General features: G+C 42.7%; 1 protein-coding gene across 1 annotated transcript in view; it reads right to left on the bottom strand.

The window, feature by feature from the left end:
• sez6l2 (seizure related 6 homolog (mouse)-like 2) overlaps positions 1–26,517 on the bottom strand; it is a 68,598-nt gene continuing 42,081 nt past the window's right edge. The window contains 12 exon segments of the mRNA XM_046307209.1: positions 1–1,343; positions 3,709–3,820; positions 4,017–4,134; positions 4,890–4,928; positions 5,083–5,274; positions 6,982–7,176; positions 16,822–17,016; positions 17,324–17,520; positions 18,089–18,227; positions 18,389–18,482; positions 18,485–18,585; positions 23,773–23,936. Of these exon segments, the coding sequence (XP_046163165.1) occupies positions 1,314–1,343; positions 3,709–3,820; positions 4,017–4,134; positions 4,890–4,928; positions 5,083–5,274; positions 6,982–7,176; positions 16,822–17,016; positions 17,324–17,520; positions 18,089–18,227; positions 18,389–18,482; positions 18,485–18,585; positions 23,773–23,936 (1,576 nt within the window). The 3' untranslated portion in view covers positions 1–1,313.

Consider the following 26,517-nt stretch of genomic DNA (forward strand, 5'->3'; position numbering starts at 1 on the left):
TTTCACCATTCAGAGACTTTTATTTAATATTACATTTCAGCAAATAAATAATGCCTTCATGACAAATTATGATGCAAATATTACCTTTACAATGCAAAAGAGTCTCCTGGACCCCTATATTGGCACAGTGAATTAAATTAGATTTACTGTTCAGACAATAAACTGGTAAGAAATTCAAAAAGCATGTCAGTTAAATACTGCATCACAGCAAGCAGCCAAGTTAGCTTATTTTCTTCAACATAGTGCATATACAACATCTTCAAATTTGCACTGATAACAATAATAATCGTTGATAATCATAACATGATTCAGCAGAAGCGGTAAAATATACAATCATTGCGTGCTATAAGCGTGACGACATTCAGATCTTCACCTTTTTCTCAGTCAAGTGGAAATACACTTCAGAAATGGCAAAGAACAATATGAAATGCTGGCTTTGTAATTTTACATTTTACTATGGCAACGAGAGTTGAAACATGAAGTTACATTACATTATGCAATGTTATATTTTGGCACTGAATTTTCTGTATATATGAGCCTCAATATTCCACCAAATATTTACATTCAATGTGTGTATGCATCTCTCTCGCTCTCTCTCTCTCTCTCTCTCTGTGTGTCTGTGTGTGTATACAGTTTGCAACTGAGCATGAGAGTGTGTCTTCTTTCCTGTCTCTCCCTTTACTTTTTTGTTTCTCTCTATGTGATTTTATCTCATAAATATATCTCAGCTCTCCCTTTTTCTGTCTCTCCTTCCATATTATCCATCGCTTAACCTCTGTAAGGCACCAATCCTAATTTTAGACAAAAAGTTGGACTGTGGAAAACAGCACACCACTGGGAGACAGTCATCGCTGCACACAATGAACAGATGAAGACAAGGGCCTAGATTCAATCTGGGCCGTGGAAAATCCACGTTAAAGTGCAACATTTAAAGGTAATTTCCAATTGAACTGACATATGCAGAGTTTACCGTGAATGTCGTCTCCACTAGCGCTGGAACATTGCCTTTAACATTGTTTTGCATAGCGGAAAAAACACGATCGGATTGAATCTGGCCCAAGGAAGGGCAAACCTACAATCACTGACAGAAAGAGCAACTGGAAAATTAGAGACACAAACAAAAGAAAAATGAGGTGTAAAGACACAAACTCAAAGATAAAGAGAGAGAACAAAAGTGAGAGGCAAGGAAGAGGAAATAGCAGAATGGGAGATGAGGGAAGTGAAAGAAGTCGTCTGAAAGACAAAGAAAATGGTTCCTCTTCCTCCAGATCTCTATCTATCTGTGGGTTTTCATTCTTCTCAAGACTTCTTCTTCAAATGGACACCTCATACTCCCGTGTGTCCTAGGAACCAGGTAGCAATGCAACAGACCGAAATAACAATTCATTTAAAGAAGAAAATGCTACAGCAGTTTAGGACATGCAATCTCCAGGATTCATAAGCAACGGACTAGAGTATACACTTATCGTTAACTTACAGTCAATAGAATGGCAATTTCCAGCCAAATAAAAAGCAAAGTTACAGATAACATTTTCCTAAATACTAGTCAAAAGGTGAAAGGTTGAAAAAATAAGTGGCAGTTTATTAAAGTTGATACAATATAGACATAGATAACTCCACAACAAAGTCAAATTCTCCTATACTAACAACCTAGGGTTTGATTCCCAGTTGGTTACACAGATAGGGCAAATCGTGTCCTGGCTAGGGGTTCAGGTTAGCTAGTTCCTACCCAGCTATAGCTAAGGCCTCGATTCAATCGGATCGGGCGTTAACCCGCGTTGGCAGTGTTGGAGGTGTAACAGCGGTATGAAATGACAAATCGGTGAGCACCTGCTCTTGTGCCACTAACCAATCCCTTTCTTAGTATCCCTACTACCTCATTAGAAGTTCAAAATGTCGATAGAAACTGTAGCTTCTACACACAATAGAAATAATGACAGGCTAATGCATGTTTTCATGTTCATTTGGAGGGGGGGATTTCTATCAGTTTAATCGAGGTGTAGACAATAGAACATCACACATTAGAGTGTTTGAACATGTAAAGCGGCTGCTTGACTTGTTTGGTATAAAGCCAGGTGAGGTTTCGTTGCATGCAATTGCAGAGTCTGTGATAGGGTAACGCAAGGAACCACTTGTGTATTTGACAGCTCCAACGCAGTTCCATCTCAGACACTGCCAAAGCAACCACTATGCGGATCTGATAGAATCTAGCCCCAAAGTGAGAGGGCTTGGGCAATACTCACCCATTATGTACCCCACGCGCTCGGTAGCCAATGTGAGCAAGACCTTTAAACAGGTCAACATTCAATAACATGATTCAGCAATCGCACTCCACACTGCAACACGCAATCTCAATCGCACTCCACACTGCCCTTTCCCACCTGGACAAAAGGAACACCTATGTGAGAATGCTATTCATTGACTACAGCTCAGCGTTCAACACCATAATGCCCAAGAAGCTCATCACTAAGCTAAGGAACCTGGCACTAAACACCTCCCTCTGCAACTGGATCCTGGACTTCCTGACGGGCCGCTCTCATGTAGTAAGGGTAGGCAACAACATATCTGCCACACTGATCCTCAACACTGGGGCCCCTAGGGGGTGTACACTTTGTCCCATCCTTTGCTCCCTGTTCACCCACGACTGCGTGGCCAAACACAACTCCAACACCATCATTAAGTTTGCTGACGACCCAACAGTGGTAGGCCTGATCACTGACAACAATGAGAAAGCCTATAGGGAAGAGGTCAGAGAACTGGCAGTGTGGTGCCAGGACAACAACCTCTCCCTCAACGTGAGCCAGACAAAGGAACTGATTGTTGACTACAGGAAAAGGCAGGCCGAACAGGCTACCATTAACTTCAATGGGGCTGTAGTGAAGCGGTCGAGAGTTTCAAGTTCCTTGGTGTCCACATCACCAACGATTTATCATGGTCCAACCACACCAAGACAGTTGTGAAGAGGGCACGACAACGCTTTTTCCCCCCCAGGAGACTGAGAAGATTTGGCATGGGTCCCCCGATCCTCAAATATTTCTACAGCTGCACCATCGAGAGGATCCTGACCGGTTGCATCACCGCCTGGTATGGCAACTGCTCGGCATCTGACCGTAAGAGGGTAGTGCATACGGCCCAGTACATCACTGGGGGCAAGCTTCATGCAATCCAGTACCTATATAATAGGCGGTGTCAGAGGAAAGCCCATAAAATTGTCAGAGACTTCAGTCACCCATGTCATAGACTGTTTTCTCTGTTACCGCATAGCAAGCGGTACCGGAGTCTAGAACCAAAAGGCTCCTTAACAGCTTCTACCACCAAGCCATAAGACTGCTGAATAATTATTCAAAGGGACACCGGACTATTACATTGACCCCCTCTCCATTTGTTTTGTACACTGCTGCTACTCGCTGTTTATTATCTATGCATAGTCACTTTACCCCTACCTACATGTACAAATGACCTCAACTAACCTGTACCCCCGCACACTGACTCAGTACCAGTAATATAGCTTCGTAATTGTTATGTTATAGTGTTACTATTTATCCTTTTTTACTTTAGTTTATTTGGTAAATATTCTCTTAACTCTTCTTGAACTGCACTGTTGGTTAAGGGCTTGTAAGTTTCACAGTAAGGTCTACACTTGTTGTATTCTGCACATGTGACAAATAAAGTTGGATTTGATTAGGCAAAAATAGGGTAAATACTCACCCCTGCCTCATATAGAGGGTTGTTGAAGTCAGACTCCACAGTAATTGGGCTGTATGAGTGGGTGTGAGAGAGAGACTTCCAGAAAAGTGGCTTCCACTGCAGTCTACATACACTGAGGGAGAGGGAAAAGGGAAATAAAGGTTAGAGGGAGAGAATACAGAATACAGTCAACTTCTGATATCTGATCTATGCAATGGCTCAGTACTGTTGTGTGTGTGTGTGTGTGTGTTAGGTCAGACCATGCCAATATCTGGTGAAAGTAAGAAGAATGCATTTGAATTGTGACTACTGAACTGCACAGCACTTACTTTGTGTAATACATGTAGATTCCACCAATCAGAAGGATGACCAGGATGATTGGCAGGATGATTGCCAAGGCAATGTTCTCACTTAGCATCTGGTGGGAGGGCTCAAATGACTGGGATACTAGGGAAATAATCCAAAATAATACATGAAAGAAGAAGTTAAAGAAAGGCGATTAAAGGGGAATTTCACCACTTTCAACCTCATTTTCATTATTTCCATTACCATCCCACTGAGCACACCACGTAATTTCAACGTGAGCAATTAGGTCATATTTGGTTGAGACATTGATCAACCTATATTCACCCACTCAAGAAGACAGCCAAAAGTTTGTTGAATTCCCAATGTGTTATCAATACGATTGAGACGGAATCTGCAGCATTTACCATGAACACGGGAACATTGACCTTACAATCCGCATGTTTCACAACCCGTGATCAGATTGAATCCAGCCCTATTCTTTAACTTCGATTTTTGGTTGAGATGGAGACGTGAATCCAACATAACAATTATTAACTTGTTGATAAACTGGATTTAAAAATAAATCTGATAGTGGAGATAAAGTTGAAGATCTGACATCGTTTCTAAAGTACAAATTCATCATACAAATTTGTCTATGTTGAAAATTGTTTACCATGACGTTTCTATGTTCTGTAGTTAGAAAGAAGAAGAAAGGTTCTGATATCATCAAATTGCAATAAAAGTAAAACTTTTTGATTTTCAAAACCTACTACAAGTTTCTAGCCAGGGGAGGCATTTTCGTCCTCCCTGTGTCACCATGATTCTCATAGTCTTTGTAAGTAACTGGAGAATGAATATGAGGTTGAAAAGTGCCAGAAATTCCCCTAAAGAAGACGTAGAAGAAGACGAAAAATCACCTTCTAATTTATGATCGTCCAACAGCTCCTCGTATGCCACTGATAGATGGAGAGATGCAGATTATTATTATAAGATCATGATTCTTCATTCCTTCTTTACAAAATGTTCAAGTGTTTCAATTCTCATGCAGATTTTCTTGAAACCCCTCTAACCCCTCATCCTCATTTCCAGCAGTCCAATGTAGATTGTCACCTTTGCAGAATGGTGGTGGACTGTTCCATTGAGATGGATGGCCCGGGACACAGTTGATAATAACCTCCCCAATGAGTTCATAGCCCTCATAGCAGAAAAAACGTAGCGTCTCTCCTGCCTGGTAGCTATGCTTGTACAATGTCTGGTAACCATTGTCTGGCACACCTGGGTTTGGGCATGGGTCGTACTTCACTGTTTAGGGAAAAGAAATAAAGATGGAGGGAAAGAGAGAGAGAGAGAGAGAGAGAGAGAGAGAGAGAGAGAGAGAGAGAGAGAGAGAGAGAGAGAGAGAGAGAGAGAGTGAGTGAGAGAGAGAGAGAGAGAGCAATGCCTTCAGAAAATATTAACAGCCCTTTTTCCACATTTTGTTGTGTTACAATCAGAATTTAAGATCGATTAAATTGAGATGATTTGTTACTGGCCTACACATAATACCCGATAATACCCGATAATGTGAAAGTGGAATTATGAAAGTGGAATTAAAGCTAAAATGTCTTGGGTCAATAACTATTCAACCCCATTGTTATGACAAGCCTAAATAAGTTCAGGAGTAAAAATGTGCTTAACAAGTCACATAAATTGAATGGACTCAATCTGTGCGCAATAAAAGTTAACATTATTTTTTAATGACTACCTTGTCTCTGTACCCCACACATACAATTATCTGTAAGGTCCATCAGTCGAGCAGTGAATTTCAAACACAGTTTCAACCACAAAGATATATTGGTAGATGGGTAAAAATGAAAATAAACCGACATTGAATATCCTTTTGAGCAAGGTGAAGTTATAAATTACACTTTGGATGGTGTATCAATACACCCAGTCATTACAAAGATACAGGCAGGAGAGGAGGGAAACCACTCAGGGATTTCACAATGAGGCCAAAGGTGTTATAGTTAGAGTTTTATGACTGTGATAGGAAACGACTGAGGATGGATTAACACCATTGTAGTTACTCCACAATATTAACCTAATTGGCAGAGTGAAAAAATGAAGCCTATACAGAATACAAATATTCTAAAACCCGCATCCTGTTTGCAACAAGGCACTAAAGTAATACTGCAAAATATGTGGCAAAATCTTTTGGGGCAAATCCAATACAACACATTACCGGGTGGGTGCCACTCTCCATATTTTCAAGCATAGTGGTGGCAGCATCATGTTATGGGTATGCTTGTAATTGTTAAGGACTGGGGAGTTTTTCAGGATAAAAAATAAATGTGATTGAGCTAAGCACAGGCAAACGCCTAGAGGAAAGGTTCAGTCTGATTTCCACCAGATGGAGATGAATTCATCTTTCAGCAGGACAATAACATAAAACACAAGGCCAAATCTACACTGGAGTTGCTCACCAAGACAGGGAATGTTCCTGAGTGGCCGAGTCACAGTTTTGACTTAAACCTGCTTGAAAATCTATGACAAAGACCTGAAAATAGTTGTCTAGTATTGATGAACAACCAATCTGACTGAGCTTGAAGAATTCTGAAAATAATAATGGGCAAATGTTGCACAATCCAGGTGTGGAAAGCTCTTAGAGACTTGTCTAGAAAGCTGTAATTGCTGTCAAAGCTGATGCAACATGTATTGACTCTGGGGGTTGAATAATTATCTAATCCAGATTCAGTGTTTTATTTTTCATACTTTTTAATTATTATTATAATTTTTGATTTTACAAATGTTAGAATTTTTCTTCCATTTTGACATTACAGTATTATTTGTTGATCGCTGGCAAAAAAAGAGACAATTAAATCCATTTTAATCCCATTTTGTAACACAACAAAATGTGGAAAAAGTCCAGGGGTGTGAATACTTTCTGAAGACAGTGTATAGTCCAATAGAATTGCAGTGTTTGACATCAATCTCAACACACACAGACAAACACCCAGGGGAGTGACTCACAGACACATTTGGGGCTGCGATCACTCCACTTGGGGGTGCCTGTATCCCGTCCGTGGCAGGAGATCTGGCCAGGGCCCTCCAGCTGGTAACCCTGGTTACAGGAGAAGCGTACCACTGTTCCAACAGCGAATCCAGACTCTGGGCGTACCGAACGCGCTCCGTTCACCACCTCCCCCGGATCAGGACATTGCTGGACTGCGGATGATAACACAAGACATGACGTAAAATTTTGTATAATTATTTTTTTTTACATCTACCCTAGCACTACAGACTCTACCTTTCTTAAAAACTACAAAGAGTCACTCATTGGCCCCATTACTAAGGTCACCAACACATCTATTGGTCTCGGTGTGTTTCCAAGGGTATGGAAGTCGGCCATAATAACGGCCATCTTTAAATCAGGCGACCCTGCTGACGTGAGTAACTACAGGCCCATTAGTATACTACCTGTGGTGTCAAAGGTTGTTGAAAAGTGTGTAGCAGAACAACTGATTGCCCACCTCAACAACAGCCCCTTCACATTACACTCCATGCAGTTTGGCTTCAGAGCGAAACACTCCACAGAAACGGCCAACTGCTTTCTTCTGGAAAATGTGAAGTCCAAGATGGACAAAGGGGGTGCTGTTGGGGCTGTGTTTCTGGACCTAAGGAAGGCTTTTGATACTGTTAACCATGAGATTATCATCACAAAATTGTCCAAGTTCAACTTTTCCCCTGATGCCTTGAGATGGATGAAATCATACCTTGAAGGCAGAACTCAGTGTGTCAGAGTGAGCAATGAGCTGTCGCCCACTCATAGCTATGATGTGGGCGTGCCCCAAGGGTCAATACTGGGGCCCCTCCTGTTCAGCCTGTACATTAATGATCTGCCTTCTGTCTGTACTGGGTCTGAAGTTCAAATGTATGCAGATGATACAGTGATATATGTGCATGCAAAGAGCAAACAACAAGCTGCACAAGAACTCACTACTGTAATGGTCCAGGTTACAAAGTGGCTCAGTGACTCGTGTTTGCATCTCAATGTGAAAAAAACTGTTTGCATGTTCTTCACAAAGAGGGCAACAGATGCTACTGAGCCAGATGTCTATGTGTCAGGGGAGAAGCTCCCGGTGGTATCCGATTTTAAGTACCTTGGCATCATACTTGATTCCAACCTCTCTTTTAAAAAGCATGTGAAAAAGGTAATTCAAATAACCAAATTCAACCTAGCTAATTTCCGATTTATACGAAATTGTTTGACTACAGAGGTAGCAAAACTGTACTTCAATTCTATGATACTCCCCCACTTAACATACTGCTTGACTAGTTGAGCCCAAGCTTACTGTACAACATTAAAACCTATTCAGTCTGTCTACAAACAGGCTCTCAAAGTGCTTGATAGGAAGCCCAATAGCCATCATCATTGTCACATCCTTAGAAAGCATGAGCTCTTGAGTTGGGAAAATCTTGTGCAATACACCGACGCATGTCTTGTATTCAAGATCCTTAATGGCCTGGCTCCCCCTCCACTCAATATTTTTGTTAAACAGAAAACCCAGACATATGGCAGCAGATCCACAAGGTCTGCCATGAGAGGTGACTGTATAGTTCCCCTAAGGAAAAGCACCTTTAGTAAATCTGCATTCTCTGTGAGAGCTTCCCATGTCTGGAATACACTGCCATTAGACACACATAACTGCACCACATATCACACTTTCACAAAATGCTTGAAGACCTGGCTAAAGGTCAATCAGATTTGTGAACATGGTCCCTAGCTGTGTGTTGCCGCTTTCCATGTTGTCTGTTGTCTGTAGCTTGTGAGGTGTGGAAACACTTTGTTGCTTTTATGAATTTTGTTTTGCTGCTTTTTGTTCTATGTTGCTCTGTCTGTATGCTATGTCTTGCTTGTTCTATGGTGCTATTGTCTATATTGTAATTGTTTTTAATAACCTGCCCAGGGACTGCGGTTGAAAATTAGCCGGCTGGCTAAAACCGGCACTTTTACTGAAACGTTGATTAATGTGCACTGTCCCTGTAAAAATAAAATAAACTAAACAAACAAACAAACAGATGAAACAGAGCTAAATGAGTGAACAACAGCACACCTATTTTCTGATATGTAGATGATTGATTTGTAAGCCTTGAAACAATTGAGACATGGATTGTGTATGGTGCCATTCATTGGGTGAATTGGCAAGACAAAAGATTTAAGTGCCATTGAATGGGGTATCTACTAGACGCACCGGTTTGAGCGTGTCAAGAACTGCAACGCTGCTGGTAAGAATTATCCACCGCCCAAAGGACATCCAGCCAACTTGACACAACTGTGGGAAGCACAGGAGGTTGGTGGCACCTTAATTGGGGAGGGTGGACTTGTGGTATTGGCTGAAGTGGAATGAGTGGAATGGTATCAAATACATCAAACACATGATTTTCATGTGTTTGACTCTATTCCATTTGCTCCGTTCCAGCCATTATTATGAGCTGTCCTCCCCTCAGCAGCCTCCTGTGGTGGGAAGCATTGGGGTGAACATGGGCCAGCATCCCTGTGGAACGCTTTCAACACCTTGTAGAGTCCCTGCCCCAACGAATTGAGGCTGTTCTGAGGGCAAAAAGGGGTGCAACTCAATATTAGGAAGGTGTTCCTAATGTCTTGTACACTCCGTGTATGTACATACAGTATATGCAGGATTTTTTATTTAAAAAAATTACTTGAGAAAATCATAACATATATATTTTTTAAAATTAAATATATTTTGGCGCCACATATATCATGCTGAATCCGTATGAACTTATGAACCATAGTACGATTAACTGTTTATATTGAAAAGAGATACATGAAACTCCTGAGCTGTCAATCACAATTTCTTATGTAATGTCATATTTTTTATAAGTGCCTTATTGTTGCTGGACCCCGGTAAGGGCCTATGCGTTTAAACAAAATAGAAAAAATGCACTCTCCACTGGCGGGAGTATAGTGCCATAGTAATAATTCATTTCAAACCAATTCCAAATGCAAGCTTCATATGTAAATGATCAATTTCAAGCAATTGTTACATACCAAAATACCAGTAGGTCTATGCTAGTAATTGTTGCCCCATTGCTGATGAGTTTGCAAAGTAAACAGTTAATATTCTTGATTACCAAACCATTTTTGGAGCTGCATATTTATTTATTATGGCAATTCTCTCTTCCTATAATTTGACGTTTGCTCTGCACCAGATCCTATAGCTGTACAGAAAATCAAAAATCTGTTTGCCAGCTCACCACCCGACCTGTGTTTGCTGGACCAATCATAGAGCCCAATCATTGTGCTTTTCACTAGCCAATCTGTTGCAGTTTTTTTTCGTTTAGAGTAATCCACGTAGTCTCTGTGCCACAACATTACAAACCTGGCCAAATAATTTCAAGTCATCAGTCTCAAGTCCAAGTCAAGTCATTTTATTTTCTGTCAAGTCGAATCTCAAATCATCAAATTTGTGACTCAGGTAGACTTGAGTCCAACTAACAACTCTGTCTGTTATCACTTGGCTCATGTAAATGTAGTAGTTGCCACTTTAACCCCTGTAAGTCTAAGCCCTTCGATCGCAATATCTACTAAGCTAACATATGAAATTGTTTCATCATTTAGCCATTTGATTTGGAATTTTAGGACCCCTGTAGGTATACAAAAATGATATCTATTTTAACTTTTTGCTTTGTTAGCAAGGGATGTTAATACTTTCTGAAGGAATTTTTATTTCTCTCTCTCTCTGGACCTGAGCCCTAGGATCATGCCTCAGGACTACCTGACTCCTGGCTGTCCCTAGTTCACCTGCTTGTACTGCTGATCCAGTTTCTGCTGTTTTGCCTGTGGCTATGGAACCCTGACCTGTTCACCAGAGGTGCTACCTTGTCATGCTGTTGCTCCAGTTTCAACTGTTCTGCCTACGGCAATGGACCTGTTCACCAGACGTGCTATCTTGTCCCGCACCTGCTGTTTTCGACCCTCTCTCTCTCCCTCCCTCTCTCGCTCTCTCTCTCTCTCTAACTCACCTGCTGTCTCAACCTCTGAATGCTCGTCATCCTGAGGTGCTGATCTGTCGCACCCTCTACAACCACTGTGATTATTATTTGACCCTGCTGGTCATCTATGAACGTTTGAACATCTTGAAGAACGATCTGGCCTTAATGGCCATGTACTCTTATAATCTCCACACGGCACATCAAGATTTGATGAGGTTTAAATCTTAAACAACATGCCTATTCATTGTTTGAAGTATAATTGTAGGTCAAAGCTGTGTGCTGGAAAACCTTGATAGAGCAGACATTGTGGTGCTCATGAATTTCCTTTATGTCTCGGCTTCAGACCAATGACTTCTCACTTAAAACATAGTTTTTTTTGTTTTCATAGAGATAGCATTCGAACCCAGGTCTGGTTGCTAGGCAACCACCCTGCTCCACCCATGGCTACACCCATGGCCACCCTGCTCCACCCATGGCTCCACCCTGGCCCTTCTTTGGACACTGTGTTAATTAACCACCTCCCCACCTCCAGACGAGCTTCAATGCCATACAACTCTCCTTCCGTGGCCTCCAACTGCTCTTAAATGCAAGTAAAATTAAATGCATGCTCTTCAACTGATCACTACTCTGTACGGTTCTGACTTACAATATGTGAACAACTACAAATACCTAGGTGTCTGGTTAGATTGTAAACTCTCCTTCCAGACTCACATTAAGCATCTCCAATCCAAAATTACATCTAGAATCGGCCTCCCATTTCGCAACAAAGCATCCTTCACCCATGCTGCCAAACATACCCTTGTAAAACTGACTATCCTACCGATCCTCGACTTCGGCAATGTCATTTACAAAATAGCTTCCAACACTCTACTCAGGAAATTGGATGCAGTCTATCACAGTGCCATCCGTTTTGTCACCAAAGCCCCATATACAACCCACCACTGCGACCTGTATGCTCTTGTTGGCTGGCCCTTGCTTCATACTCGTTGCCAAACCCACTGGCTCCAGGTCATCTATAAGTCTTTGCTAGGTAAAGCCCCACCTTATCTCAACTCACTGGTCACCATAGCAGCACCCACCCGTAGCATGCGCTCCAGCAGGTATATTTCACTGGTCACCCCCAAAGCCAATTCCTCCTTTAGCTGCCTTTCCTTCCAGTTCTCTGCTGCCAATGGAACGAACTGCAAAAATCACTGAAGCTGGAGACTCATATCTCCCTCTCTAACTTTAAGCAGCAGCTGTCAGAGCAGCTCACAGATCACTGCACCGGTACATAGCCCATCTGTAAATAGCCCATCCAACTGCCTCATCATATTTTTTTGCTACTTTGCACCCCAGTATCTCTACTTTCACATTTATCTTCTGCACATCTATCACTCCAGTGTTTAATTGCTAAATTGTAATTATTTCGCAACTTTGACCTATTTATTGCCTTACCTCCCTTATCTTACCTCATTTGCAAACACTCTATATAGAATTTTCTATTGTGTTATTGACTGTATGTTTGTTTATTCCATGTGTAACTCTGTGTTGTTGTTTGTGTCGCACTGCTTTGCTTTATCTTGGCCAGGCTGCAGTTGTACATGAGAACTTGTTCTCAACTAGCCTACCTGGTTAAATAAAGGTGAAATAAAAAATAAATCCAGTGTGAGAAACTTGCTAGCAAATATTTGCACTATGGAACTAAATAAATAGTGCACTCTGAACCACAAAACGTATTTGCTAGATTCAAAATAGTGTTGTTGGACAAAGCAAGGACAGTAAACTTCGAAACGTGATAGTTTTATTGGGATTTGCAGATGTTGTTGGTACAATAAATAATTACCTTTAAAGGGAAGGTTGCACAATACAGTGCATTCAGAAAGTATTCAGACCCCTTGACTTTTTCCCTAAAAAATTACGTTACAGCCTTATTTTTTTATATTTTTTTCCGCTCATCAATCTACACAAAATACCCCATAATGACAAAGTAAAAACAGGTTTTAGGAATTTTTGCAAATGTATTAAAAACGAAATAGTACATTTACATAAGTATTAAGACCCTTTACCCAGTACTTTGTTGAAGCACCTTTGGCAGCGATTACAGCCTCGAGTCTTCTTGGGTATGACACTATAGCTTGGTACACCTGCACTTGGAGTTTATCCCATTCTTCTCTGCAGATCCTCTCAACCTCTGTCTGGTTGGATGGGGAGCGTCATTGCACAGCTCTTTTTAGGGCTCTCCAGAGATGTTCGATCAGATTCAAGTCCGGACTCTATCTTGGTCACTCATGGACATTAAGAGACTTGTCCCGAAGCCACTCCTGCTTTGTCTTGGCTCTGTGCTTAGGGTTGTTGTCCTGTTGGACGGTGAACCTTCACCCCAGTCTGAGGTCTGAGCTCTTGAGCAAGTTTTCCTCAAGAATCTCTACTTTTCTCTGTTCATCTTTCCTCAATTCTGACAAGTCTCTGCCGCTGAAAAACAAACCCACATCATGATGCTGCCACCACCATGCTTCACCGTAAAGATAGTATTAGCCAGGTGATGAGCCAGACACTTGGCTATCAGGCAAAACAGTTAAATATTTGTTTCATCAGACCAGAGAATCTTGTTTCTCATGGTCTGATTGTCCTTTATGTGCCTTTTGGCAAACTCCAAGCAGGCTGTCATGTGCATTTTAGTGAACAGTGGCTTCCATCTGGCCACTCTACCATGAAGGCCTGACTGGTGGAGTTTTTCAGAGATGGTTGTCCTTTCCTGGAAGGTTCTCCCATCTCCAGAGAGGAACTCTGGAGCTCTGTCAGAGTGACCATTGTGTTCTTGATCACCTCCCTGACCAAGGCTTTTCTCCCCGATTGCTCAGTTTGGCCGGGTGGCAACTCTAGGAAGAGTCTTGGTGGTTCCAAACCTCTTCCATTTAAGAATGATGGAGACCACTGTGTTATTGTTGACCTTTAATGCTGCAAACATGTTTTGGTACCCTTTCCCAGATCTGTGCAGACAATTTCTCCGACCTCATGGCTTGGTTTTTGCTCTGACATGCACTGTTCAATTGTGGGACCTTATATAGACAGGTGTGTGCCTTTCCAAATCATGTCCAATTAATAGAATTTACCTCACATCACACCCTGGTCTGTTTCACGTGTCTGTGTGATTGTCTCCACCTCACTCCAGGTGTCGCCCATCTTCCCCATTATCCCCTGTGTATTTATACCTGTGTTTTCTGTCTGTCTGTGCCAGTTCGTCTTGTTTGTTCAAGCCAAGCACGTTTTGTCTCAGCTCCTGCTTTTTCCCCAATCTCTCTTTTTCTCGCCCTCCTGGTTTCGACCCTTGACCTTCCCGCCTGCCTGACCACTCTGCCTACCCCTGACCGCCGTCCTGTACCTTTCCCCCACTTCTCTGGACTATTGACACCTGCCTGCCTTGACCTATCTATTTGCCTGTCCCTTTGGGATTATTAAACTATTCGTTATCCGAAGTGGTCTGCATCTTGGTCTTACATTCATATCTGATACCACAGGTGGACTCCAATCAATTTGTCGAAACATCTCAAGGATGATCAATGGAAACAGGATGCACCTGAGCTCAATTTCGAGTCTCATGACAAAGGTTCTGAATGCTTATGTAAATAAGGTATTTCTGTTTTTATTTGTAATACATTTGCAAAAAAATCCCCAGAAAAATGGTTTCGCTTTGTCATTATGGGGTATTGTGTGTAGATTGATGAGCTTTTAAATGAGGATTTAAAAAATATATATTTTAGAATAAGGCTGTAACGTAACAAAATATGGAAAAAGTGAAGGGGTCTGAATACTTTCCGAATGCACTGTATATTTCCACATATCTAACGACGAAAATGGATCAAAACATTTTAAAGAATAATAATAATTATACACTTCGGGACCTCCCAAGTGGTGTAATGGTCTAAGGCACTGCATCGCCATGTCCCACTAGAGATTCTGGGTTAGAGTCCATGCTCTGTCGCAGCTAGTCACGACTAGGAGACCCATGGTCCCAACATAGTCCGGGTTAGGGTTTGGACGGCAGGGATGTCCTTGTTCCATCGAGCACTAGCGACTCCTGTGGTGGGCCGGGTGCAGTGCACATTGACACTGTCGCCAGGTGTATGGTGTTTCCTCCGACACATTGGTGCGATTTGGTGCGATTCAGATTTAGCATGGTGTTTACTGATGGAATAAGCTAGCTAGATAGTTAGCAAGCAAGCTACAGCAACTCCAACACTGCATGTTTTGCAGAAATGAATGGTGAAATACAAATCAGATTGATGTCATTATTTATTTCAAGGTATGTCTTTATTTTTGCTGAACTACCTGATCTTTATTGGCGGATACAACTTGCAGGATATCATGATAGCCAATGTTTGTGTTTGCCATTATACCTGGATTTTACGGTTACTGCTACTAGTAATGTTAGCACTCAGGTTAGCATTTGGCGAGCTATAGCTACAGGGGTTCTTCCTTTAAAGGTTTTGAGCTTATGCCGTGACCGTTTGTGGTAGATAGTGGCAGATTGTGGTAAATTGCACCACACTATCACAAGGGGGAGTTCGAACACTGATCTATCGGTAGTCTAAACTGTGGCACAAATTGACTATCTATTCGTAAATTAATGGAGGTGTGAATGTTTCAGTCTGAGAGTCTCTCTTCTTGTCTCTATAGAGTCCGGCATCAGGACCCAAAAATGTTTGCTGGTGGGTGGTCTTGGAGTTGAGTGAGAACTTGGGTAAATACGATGGCGCAATTATACTTGTGGACTAACTATTTTCGAAAAATAGCCACAGGGGGCTTTGGTTTCTCTTCCTAAATAAATAATTCAGAATAACAAACTGGCTTTATTTACACATACAAATGGCACCTACATCACACCTGCCCAGACCCACCTGCTCACACCCCCCCATCTCCAGCACCGACGTCACTCTCTGCCACATGGCCCCGAACTTCACCGTTTGTGTTTACATGTCTCAATGAATGATTATATTGACGATAGAAGCCACCTCTTAATGAGTTCTGAGAGCCAATCCGTTACCCCCCCAAAATAATATCAATTTATTTCGCCTAATTGTTTTTATGACTACAGACAGTAGCCTATTATTCCTCTTTTACTCACTGCATTAATTAATTTGTCTGCATGTCTATTCAACATTTGGCTAAAAAGAAACCACGCCTTGAATTAAGAGCAGATATATATGCAATGCATTGACACATTGACAACTCAAATTGCTTTAAAGAGCCTTCTAATATTAGACAACAAATAAATATAGTAAAACAATAACTTTAAAAAATTGTCCATTCATCACTGTATTTCTTCAAATTGCTGTGCAGAAAAAGGATGTCATCAAATTCTGAAAAATGTACATTTCTCCCAAAACGCATATGTAAAGTGATATGTCAAATTGAGACTTTTAATAATGTTTAACAGCAACCTAATTCTGCAATCTTCAAAGGCTCTATTCAAATTAGCCAACATCTGCATAGTGGTTGTTTTGGCGGTGTTGGAGGTGGAACTGCGTTACAGCTGTCAAATCTACAAACGGCTCCTGGTATTCTACCTAAAGCGGACATTGGCTGCTCAGAGTCGCATTAAGATAAATCCCATGTAGTCTTGCTTACAAGGTCGAACACTGGAATATGAGATGTAATCTACAACTTGATTAGGCTGAGAGAAATCCTCATTATTTCAATTATTTTTTATTTGAGCGTCATTATTTCTATATTGTGTTCCCCTATTCAGCTGTTACATTGCATCAACCAATGAATGCATGCCACTTTGACTGTGCCGTTGGGCACCAGATTGCTATAATATATGATCTGGCATGCGTCAGCAATGTAGTCGGGCAGGAACGCACTTTAGCTCACCTTTGATGCAGGTGGGTGGGCTGTTGCTCCAGGAAAGATCCCATTGGCAAGTGATGATGTCAGAGCCACTGATGTCATACCCCGGTTGGCACTGATAGGTCAACACACTCCCCCTCACGGGAGAGGTGTGGGAGGAGCTAATCCAGCCAAATTCGATTTGAGGGAGGGCAGGGCAGGTGTCATTAGGCTCTACCTCTGGATGAAAAAGAAGATGTCATCAGATGTAGGATATACCAGGTGCTTGTTCAGGAGGATATAATGTTACAGAACATTCAGATTTAAATATATCGTGTAGAACACACAATTGAGGTAGAATACGTAATCGTATTGTCTGTTCATATATATATCAAAGTTATTAACATTTTGCTTCACTGAATATATGCCAGGAAAATGTAGATTTTGTATTTGTGTGATGTCATGTATGGGCAATCAATGTTTTGCATATCATGTCGTTTATGTGTATGTAATGCTCTGTATGTAAAAGTTCTGTATGTGTACGTACCACGGTAGTGAATAAGGAACCCCTGGCTGAGAATAAATGAGGAGTCATCAGGGTCACTCTGGAACTGAATAGTGACCTCAGAACCACCTGACACGACCTGGAAACGTTCTCGTGACCCCAGGTACTGGCCAATCACATGGGACATGAGGTCGTGACCATCGAATATGGTGAGAACGTCGTTGTGGCGGATATTCAAACTTTGAGAGCGACAAAATACATGGAGAGGAAAACAACTTTCCCTTTAAATCACAATGTCACTTCAAATGGAATCATAAAATATGATAATAAAACGTAGCTTCTCACAAACATTGTCATTTCTAATCCTTACAATAAAAACTTCACTGGAAGCATCACATCAGTTTTTTTTATGTCTGTCAGTCACAGTTGTCAGTCAGTCACAGTTGAAACCCGGTTATAATCAAAAAGACGCCGCTACACCAGCCACGGAAGTAGCCATCAGTGAAGCAGCGAAACGCAAGGCTCACATTGTTCGACCTACATTTTAACCCTCAAGTATATTCCTTACAAAACATGCACGTTTCTAAATAAACATGCTTATTTTGAGTTCTACCTCCATCATATGGACCTCTTGTGTGGTGGGGAAAAAAACTATGCAAAGGGAGCGCTCATGTTATGCAAGTGAGGTTTCAGAAGCAAAAGAGGCATGGGAAAATTAAAGGAGAACAATTCCCTCTCCCAAATGCTTCAACCACAGCTTCAAAGACCAGAATTATGCCTGTTGGGTGTTGGTGAGGTCAAACTCACATCTGGATGTCCAGTTCGATGCGCTTCTCCTCATTGCCATGGATCTGCCACACACAGTCCTGCCCCTTGGAGTAGCTCTGTGGCCAATCGGGGGACAGAACAGTACTGGAGGGATCGGTCAACTCTCCCCCACACAAAGCTGAGAGGGGGGTGGGAAGAGAAGGTGTGAGGTAGTAAGCACAGGAAAAAAAAGTTATTGTAACATTACTTGTATTATTGTCTTTAGTTTTTAGTTTAGTGAATGAAAGGGGCTTTATAAACAAATGATCATAATGTAATGGTAGTACTCAATGGTATTACCTTTACACACAGGCTCGCTCTCATTCCAGTGTGGATCGCTTTGGTCCACACACTCAATGACCCCAGAGCCCTGCTCCATGACAAAGCCCGGGGAGAGCAGGAGAAGGTGACTGTGGTGCCCAACGGAAAGGTGATGTCACTGCCACTGAAATTCCCATGGGGCAAGTAGGGCTCATAACAGTGTTCCCCGTCAAAGGCTGAGAGAGAGCGAGAGAGATAAAACAGTTTGCACGTGTGAATATGAGGAGAGAAGTAGGATAATGCATAATATAAGATTAATTCAAGTAGGGTTGACCCCATTTAGTCAACCGGTCGATTGTTTGGTTGATGGTCGACCGAGATTTCTTTAGTTGAGCAGTCGCAATGTTTTTTTTTTTTCATGGTGCACATGATTCACGCCTGATTCACGCCAGTCTAAGTGGACTAATCCATTGCGGAGGCCACAGGAATGGCACAGTCCATCACTCGAAGACATAATACTGAAATTGTAAATGGTTATATTATGTACACTACCGTTCAAAAGTTTGGGGTCACTTGGAAATGTCCTTGTTTTTGAAGGAAAAGCACATTTTTTGTCCATTAAAATAACATCAAATTGATCAGAAATACAGTGTAGACATTGTTAATGTTGTAAATAACAATTGTAGCCGGAAACGGCAGATTTTTTATGGAATATCTACATAGGCTTACAGAGGCCCATTATCAGCAACCATCACTCCTGTGTTCCAATGGCACATTGTGTTAGTTAATCCAAGTTTATCATTTTAAAAGGCTAATTTATCATTAGAAAACCCTTTTGCAATTATGTTAGCACAACTGAAAACTGTAGTACTGATTAAAGAAGCAATACAACTGGCCTTCTTTAGACTAGTTGAGTAACTGGAGCATTTGTGGGTTCGATCACAGGCTCAAAATGCCAGAAACAAATACTTTCTTCTGAAACTCAGTCTATTCTTGTTCTAAGAAATGAAGGCATTTCCATGCGAGAAATTGCCAAGAAACTGAAGATCTCGTACAATTTTTGCCAATCTTTTATTTCTATTGGCCATTCTGTGATATGGATTTTTCTTTGCAACTCTGCCTAGAAGGCCAGCATCCCGGAACTTGGATTAGCTAACACAACATGCATTATCTCCTATGTATTTATACCTGTGTTCTCTGTCTGTTTATTGCCAGTTCGTTTTTTTGCCAGTTTGTTTTGTTTGTGAAACCTACCAGAATTTGTTCCCCGGCTCCTGTCTGTTTCTTGCTCCTGTTTCCTAGTCATTCCTGGTTTTGATGTTTCTGCCTGCCCTGACCCTGAGCCTGCCTGCTATTCTATACCTTACCCCACCTCACTGGATTATTGACGCCTGTCTGCCCTGACCCTGAGACTGCCTGCCGTTCTGGACCCTTTGCACCTTCTCTGGACTACCTGCCTGCATTTGACCTGTCATTTGCCTGCCCCTGTATTATAAATAAGATAGCGTACCTAATCACGCTGATGTCCGGGAGGGCTCTGGCCTGAGCTACGGCAGTATGGGAACAACATTCGGCCATATGCTACAGTCTGAAGGAGTTTGTGGCAAAGGAAAATACAGTTTTTGATGCTGCATTGTCTGGGAAAGAGGCTTCAGTGTGGCAGACTACACAATGGAATTACGCACGTTGGCAGCTGAGAGTGCCTGGAACCTGGATGCACTGTCCGACATGTTCCTGCACAGCATATCGGAGGAAGTAAAAGAGCTACTGACGGATATTGACTCGCTCATCGCCTTGACCATTCAGATTGATGGGCGACTACAGGAACAACGGAAGGAGAGGAGATTCGATTTTGCCCGCCCGTCCATGGATTCCATCTCGCCTCCAAGGTATCCCGGAAGTCCCCGACGGCTCCGTTGTCGAGAGAACCCGAGGCTACCTGTGTTCCCCCAAGGGCCTCCAAAGACTGACGATTTACCTCTTCCTGAGCACATGCAACTAGGCAGAGCTAGGCTGTCTCCAGCTGAACAGCTATACAGGCTTCACACTAAGAACTGCCTGTATTGCGGGACTACAGGGTCATTTCGTCTCCACCTGTCCACTAAAAGACCAGGCTCACCGGTAGGAGTGAGTACTTTGGCGGGCCATACGGATAACTTTTCCTCTCCCCTTACTTGCACATCCTTTCATTCCATATTGCTGTGGGGGAACCAGTCAAAATCTCTCTGGGTACTCATTGACTCTGGGGCCGTTGAGAGTTTTATGGATGCTACCCTGGTTTCCGAGTTGGATATCCCCACTCAGCCCCTATCCATTCCCATGGACGTTATAGAGCACTGGACGGGCACTCTATAGGCCGGGTCACCCACAATACCACCCCCATCAACCTAGGTGGGTCAGGGAACCACAGCGAAATGATCCAGTTCCTGCTCATTAAGTCTCCTCAGGTTCCCAGGGTATTTGGATTCTCCTGGCTCCAGCAACACAATCCCTTCATTGACTGGTCTGCCGGTGCCATCATGGGCTGGGGACCGTTCTGCCAAGCTCATGGCCTGAAGTCAGCGCAGCCTGCCTCGGGACGTCTTCCTGGGAGCTCGGAAGTTGCCCCGGACCTCTCCACCATTCCCGCGGAGTACCAGGACCCCCGGGAGGTGTTCAGTAAGGCCCAGGCCACTTCGCTGCTGCCGCACCGACCGTATCACTGTGGGATTGACCTTCTCCCAGGCACCACTCCGCCCCAGGGATGACTGTACCGCAATTCAAGAATGCATGCAACTATTTTTTGTCTGCTATAATAAAGGCTCTATATTGTTTATTTTGTGTTAGAGCTGACTCTCTGGTACATTTATTTATTTGGTGTTGTTTACACTGTTCTGAAAAAACAGCAACTGTTTGGCACACACAATACTAACGTAACACTTGCTCCAATATACTCCTTTTTCTTGATCTTCAGTAGTTTCCAAAGCTAAGTCAAATGTCTTCTACAGATCTGACTTCCCCTTTCCCTGCTGAGCAACTAGTAAACATTCGCCCATTTCGTGTTTCTTTTTTCTGTCCTCTGCCTCCATTTTGCTGTTGACATTACTGTGTTCGGAGTTTGTTATAACCAATTTATTGATGCGATTATGGTGGGCTATAGGTCAGGCCCTATTGGTCACATGCATGCGAGGAGAGCGAGACAACGTGCCCCAGTCACACAGACACTCGCTGTCAATTTTTTTAACAGTGTGACTATTGGGCTCTTTCTTGAGTCATGCAGGCCCAGACGGCATCCCCAGCCGCGCCCTCAGAGCATGCGCAGACCAGCTGGCCGGTGTGTTTACGGACATATTCAATCAATCCCTATACCAGTCTGCTGTTCCCACATGCTTCAAGAGGGCCACCATTGTTCCTGTTCCCAAGAAAGCGAAGGTAACTGAGCTAAACGACTACCGCCCCGTAGCACTCACTTCCGTCATCATGAACTGCTTTGAGAGACTAGTCAAGGACCATATCACCTCCACCCTACCTGGCACCCTAGACCCACTCCAATTTGCTTACCGCTCCAAATAGGTCCACAGACGATGCAATCTCAACCACACTGCACACTGCCCTAACCCACCTGGACAAGAGGAATACCTATGTGAGAATGCTGTTCATCGACTACAGCTCGGCATTCAACACCATAGTACCCTCCAAGCTCGTCATCAAGCTCGAGACCCTGGGTCTCGACCCCGCCCTGTGCAACTGGGTACTGGACTTCCTGACGGGCCGCCCCCAGGTGGTGAGGGTAGGCAACAACATCTCCTCCCCGCTGATCCTCAACACGGGGGCCCCACAAGGGTGCGTTCTGAGCCCTCTCCTGTACTCCCTGTTCACCCACGACTGCGTGGCCATGCACGCCTCCAACTCAATCATCAAGTTTGCGGACGACACAACAGTGGTAGGCTTGATTACCAACAACGACGAGACGGCTTACAGGGAGGAGGTGAGGGCCCTCGGAGTGTGGTGTCAGGAAAATAACCTCACACTCAACGTCAACAAAACTAAGGAGATGATTGTGGACTTCAGGAAACAGCAGAGGGAACACCCCCCTATCCACATCGATGGAACAGTAGTGGAGAGGGTAGCAAGTTTTAAGTTCCTCGGTATACACATCACAGACAAACTGAATTGCCACTCCACTCACACTGACAGCGTCGTGAAGAAGGCGCAGCAGCGCCTCTTCAACCTCAGGAGGCTGAAGAAATTCGGCTTGTCACCAAAAGCACTCACAAACTTCTACAGATGCACAATCGAGAGCATCCTGGCGGGCTGTATCACCGCCTGGTACGGCAACTGCTCCGCCCTCAACCGTAAGGCTCTCCAGAGGGTAGTGAGGTCTGCACAACGCATCACCGGGGGCAAACTACCTGCCCTCCAGGACACCTACACCACCCGATGTTACAGGAAGGCCATAAAGATCATCAAGGACATCAACCACCCGAACCACTGCCTGTTCACCCCGCTATCATCCAGAAGGCGAGGTCAGTACAGGTGCATCAAAGCTGGGACCGAGAGACTGAAAAACAGCTTCTATCTCAAGGCCATCAGACTGTTAAACAGCCACCACTAACATTGAGTGGCTGCTGCCAGCACACTGTCATTGACACTGACCCAACTCCAGCCACTTTAATAATGGGAATTGATGGGAAATGATGTAAATATATCACTAGCCACTTTAAACAATGCTACCTTATATAATGTTACTTACCCTACATTATTCATCTCATATGCATATGTATATACTGTACTCTACATCATCGACTGCATCCTTATGTAATACATGTATCACTAGCCACTTTAACTATGCCACTTTGTTTACTTTGTCTACATACTAATCTCATATGTATATACTGTACTCGATACCATCTACTGTATGCTGCTCTGTACCATCACTCATTCATATATCCTTATGTACATATTCTTTATCCCCTTACACTGTGTATAAGACAGTAGTTTTGGAATTGTTAGTTAGATTACTTGCTGGTTATCATTGCATTGTCGGAACTAGAAGCACAAGCATTTCGCTACACTCGCATTAACATCTGCTAACCATGTATATGTGACAAATAACATTTGATTTGATTTGATTTGATTTTGTGTGACTTAATCAAACAGTGTGCTTAAACCATCAGACAAGCTCAGTGCATACGTAATTGGTTTTATTCAAACACATATATGGAAAAAAAAGTTTAAACATTTTGACCCATCTATTGGTCGAAAGAACACAACGGCTCTCAATCGACCCCAAAAATGTTTTTTTTTTGTCGTGGACAGCCCTAAACTAAAGCAAGCAGCAGTGTCTGTATTGCACAGTCATATCACAGTCAATTACAAATAAGAGTGAGAAAGAGACAAGAGAAACTGTGTGTACTGATGTTGGGAGCATTTTAAGGTCTCACCCTCATAGCGCAGAGCTAGTAGTAACGGGATGGAAGAGGAGTCGGCCGTGAGCTCCAGGTAGAGTATGGAGCCCTCGCTCATGATGCCACGCTCTGGCACATCGTCCAGGTCTGAGTCAAAGAGCAGGGGAGACATGGAGTTGTTTCCGCTGCGCACAATCAGCCTGACAAAGAGGGAGAAGAAAGGATAAAGGGAAAGAAGGAAGAGTAGAGAGGAGGAAGGTAGGGAGAAAGGGGAGAATGAAGGGCAGAGGGAGTAAGAATAGCGGGTAGGAAGGAAGGACGGTAGAAAGGAAAGAAAGTTAAAAGGAAGGAAAGAAGGGAGAAAAGAAGAGTGAAGGGAGAGAGGTTATTCCTTCAAGACGTTTAATGATTTTATTAGTATTTGTATTTATTATGGATCCCCATTAGCCACTGCCAAGGACACTACTATACTACCACATATCTACAACAGAAAATCTGTGTACGTGTGTGTGTTGTGCATATGTTATCGTGCGTGTATGCATGTGTCTGCCTGTGCAAGTGTCTCTTCACAGTCCCCTTTGTGGTGCCCGACTACACTACTGGACAGTAGTCAAGGTGCGACAGAACTAGGGCCTGTAGGATCTGCCTTGTTGATAGCGTTCTTAAGAAGGCAGAGCAGCGCTTTATTATGGACAGACCACTCCCCATCTTAGCTACTGTTGCATCAATATGTTTGGACCAGGTTTAGTGTTTAGTGAATGTGTCCTAAATACAATACTTTTAGTTTTTGAAATATGTAGGACTAACTTATTTCTTGCCACCCATTCTGAAACTGACAGTAGCTCTTTGTTAAGTGTTGCAGTGATTTCATGTGCTGTGATAGCTGACGTGTATAGTGTTGAGTCATCAGCATACATAGACACACTTTCTTTATGCACAGCTAGTGGCAGGCCATTAGTAAAGATTGAAAAAAGTAAGGGTCCTAGACAGCTGCTCTGGGGAATGCCTGACTCTCACTGGATTATGTTGGATAGGCTTCCATTAAAGAACACCCCCGTGTTCTGTTAGACAGGTAACACTTGATCCACAATATAGCAGTGGATGTAAAGCCATAACATATATGTTTTTCCAGCAGCAGATTCTGATCAAAAATGTCAAAAGCTGCACTGAAGTCTAATGAAACAGATCCCACAAACGTTTTATCAATTTCTCTCAGCCAATCATCAGTCATTCGTGTAAGTCTCGCACATGTTGAATGTCCATCCCTATAAACGTGCAGTTGTTCATTTGTTTACTGTGAAATAGCATTGTGGTAGCACATTGTTTTTTTTTCTCCAACAGACACCTCCATCGTGACGTCCCCTGTCTGTGGTGGTAAACAGCCACGAAAAGCATAGCTGAGAACCTTCTAGGGAAGTAATAGTTCTCTGATAGAGTTCAGTCTGTCAAATCAGAGGGTCTGTTGTCCAAACCTTTGGCAGTCTCTATGGGGGTGCAACAGAGTTCAATTCTCAGGCCGACTCTCTTCTCTGTATACATCAATGATGTCGCTCTTGCTGCTGGTGATAGTGAGAGTACTCTGGACGGTTCAAACTTAGAATATAACTTAGAATATAATACAAATAACTTAGAATATAATACAAGTACCAAGGTGTTTGGCTAGACTGGGGGAATGCTAATTCGCATAATAAAAAAAATGTATGTAGCGTCCGAACAGTTTGGTTAGAGACAGCTTGCGCTGTTCTGTGAAGGGAGTAGTACACAAAGTTGTACGAGATTTTCAGTTTCTTGGCAATTTCTCGCATGGAATAGTCTTCATTTTTCTCAGAACAAGAATAGATTGACGAGTTTCAGAAGAAAGTATTTGTTTCTGGCCATTTTAAACCTGTAATCGAACCCACAAATGCTCCAGATACTCAACTAGTCTAAAGAAGGCAAGTTATATTACTTCTTTAATCAGTACAACAGTTTTCAGCTGTGCTAACATAATTACAAAAAGGTTTTCTAATGATAAATTAGCAAACACAACGTGCCATTGGAACACAGGAGTGTTGGTTGCTGATAATCGGCCTCTGTAAGCCTATGTAGATATTCCATTAAAAATCAGCCGTTTCCGGCTACAACATTAACAACATCTACACAAATTTGATCAATTTTATGTTATTTTAATGGACAAAAATATTGCTTTTCTTTCAAAAACAAGGACATTTCCAAGTGACAACAAACTTTTGAACAGAAGTGTACTTGTCGGTTGTTTTGCCCTTCACGCCCATAAACCTAGTCTAGTCTGAATGTACCAGTTTAATGTGGGCTATTTTTAGCACTTTTCTGGAATTCTTGGTTGGTTTATTGCTTTACTGGGCGGCTTATCATTGGTAGAGATGACAGTGATATTTATGTTTGAGCTGATAATTAAAGGTGAGCTGCAGACAGTGGACTTCCTACTAGGGCAATCCGCCTCAGTGCTAACAGTATACCTCAGGTTCATAGGCGCATGATTAATGCATACAATAGCTGTAGGATTGACATTGAAGGGAGTTAGAAGGACATAAATTAGGTTACTCATATTATGACTGCCAACGGCCCTGGGACAATGCACATTTGCAAGAGCACTACGATAACTCAGCAACACAATGGTAGGGATTATCTGAGCAGGGCTTAGTTACTGATAAGTCATTGTCTAAATGCAGCCTTGAAATCCGTGGGCAGGGTCCAGGAGCCAAGATGATTTGGATGGACTCATGTCATTCCTGTAGAGCATCTTCTGTTTCCAAAAGGTGT

This window comes from Oncorhynchus gorbuscha, linkage group LG16 (genome assembly GCF_021184085.1).
Source record: "Oncorhynchus gorbuscha isolate QuinsamMale2020 ecotype Even-year linkage group LG16, OgorEven_v1.0, whole genome shotgun sequence".
NCBI lineage: Eukaryota > Metazoa > Chordata > Actinopteri > Salmoniformes > Salmonidae > Oncorhynchus > Oncorhynchus gorbuscha.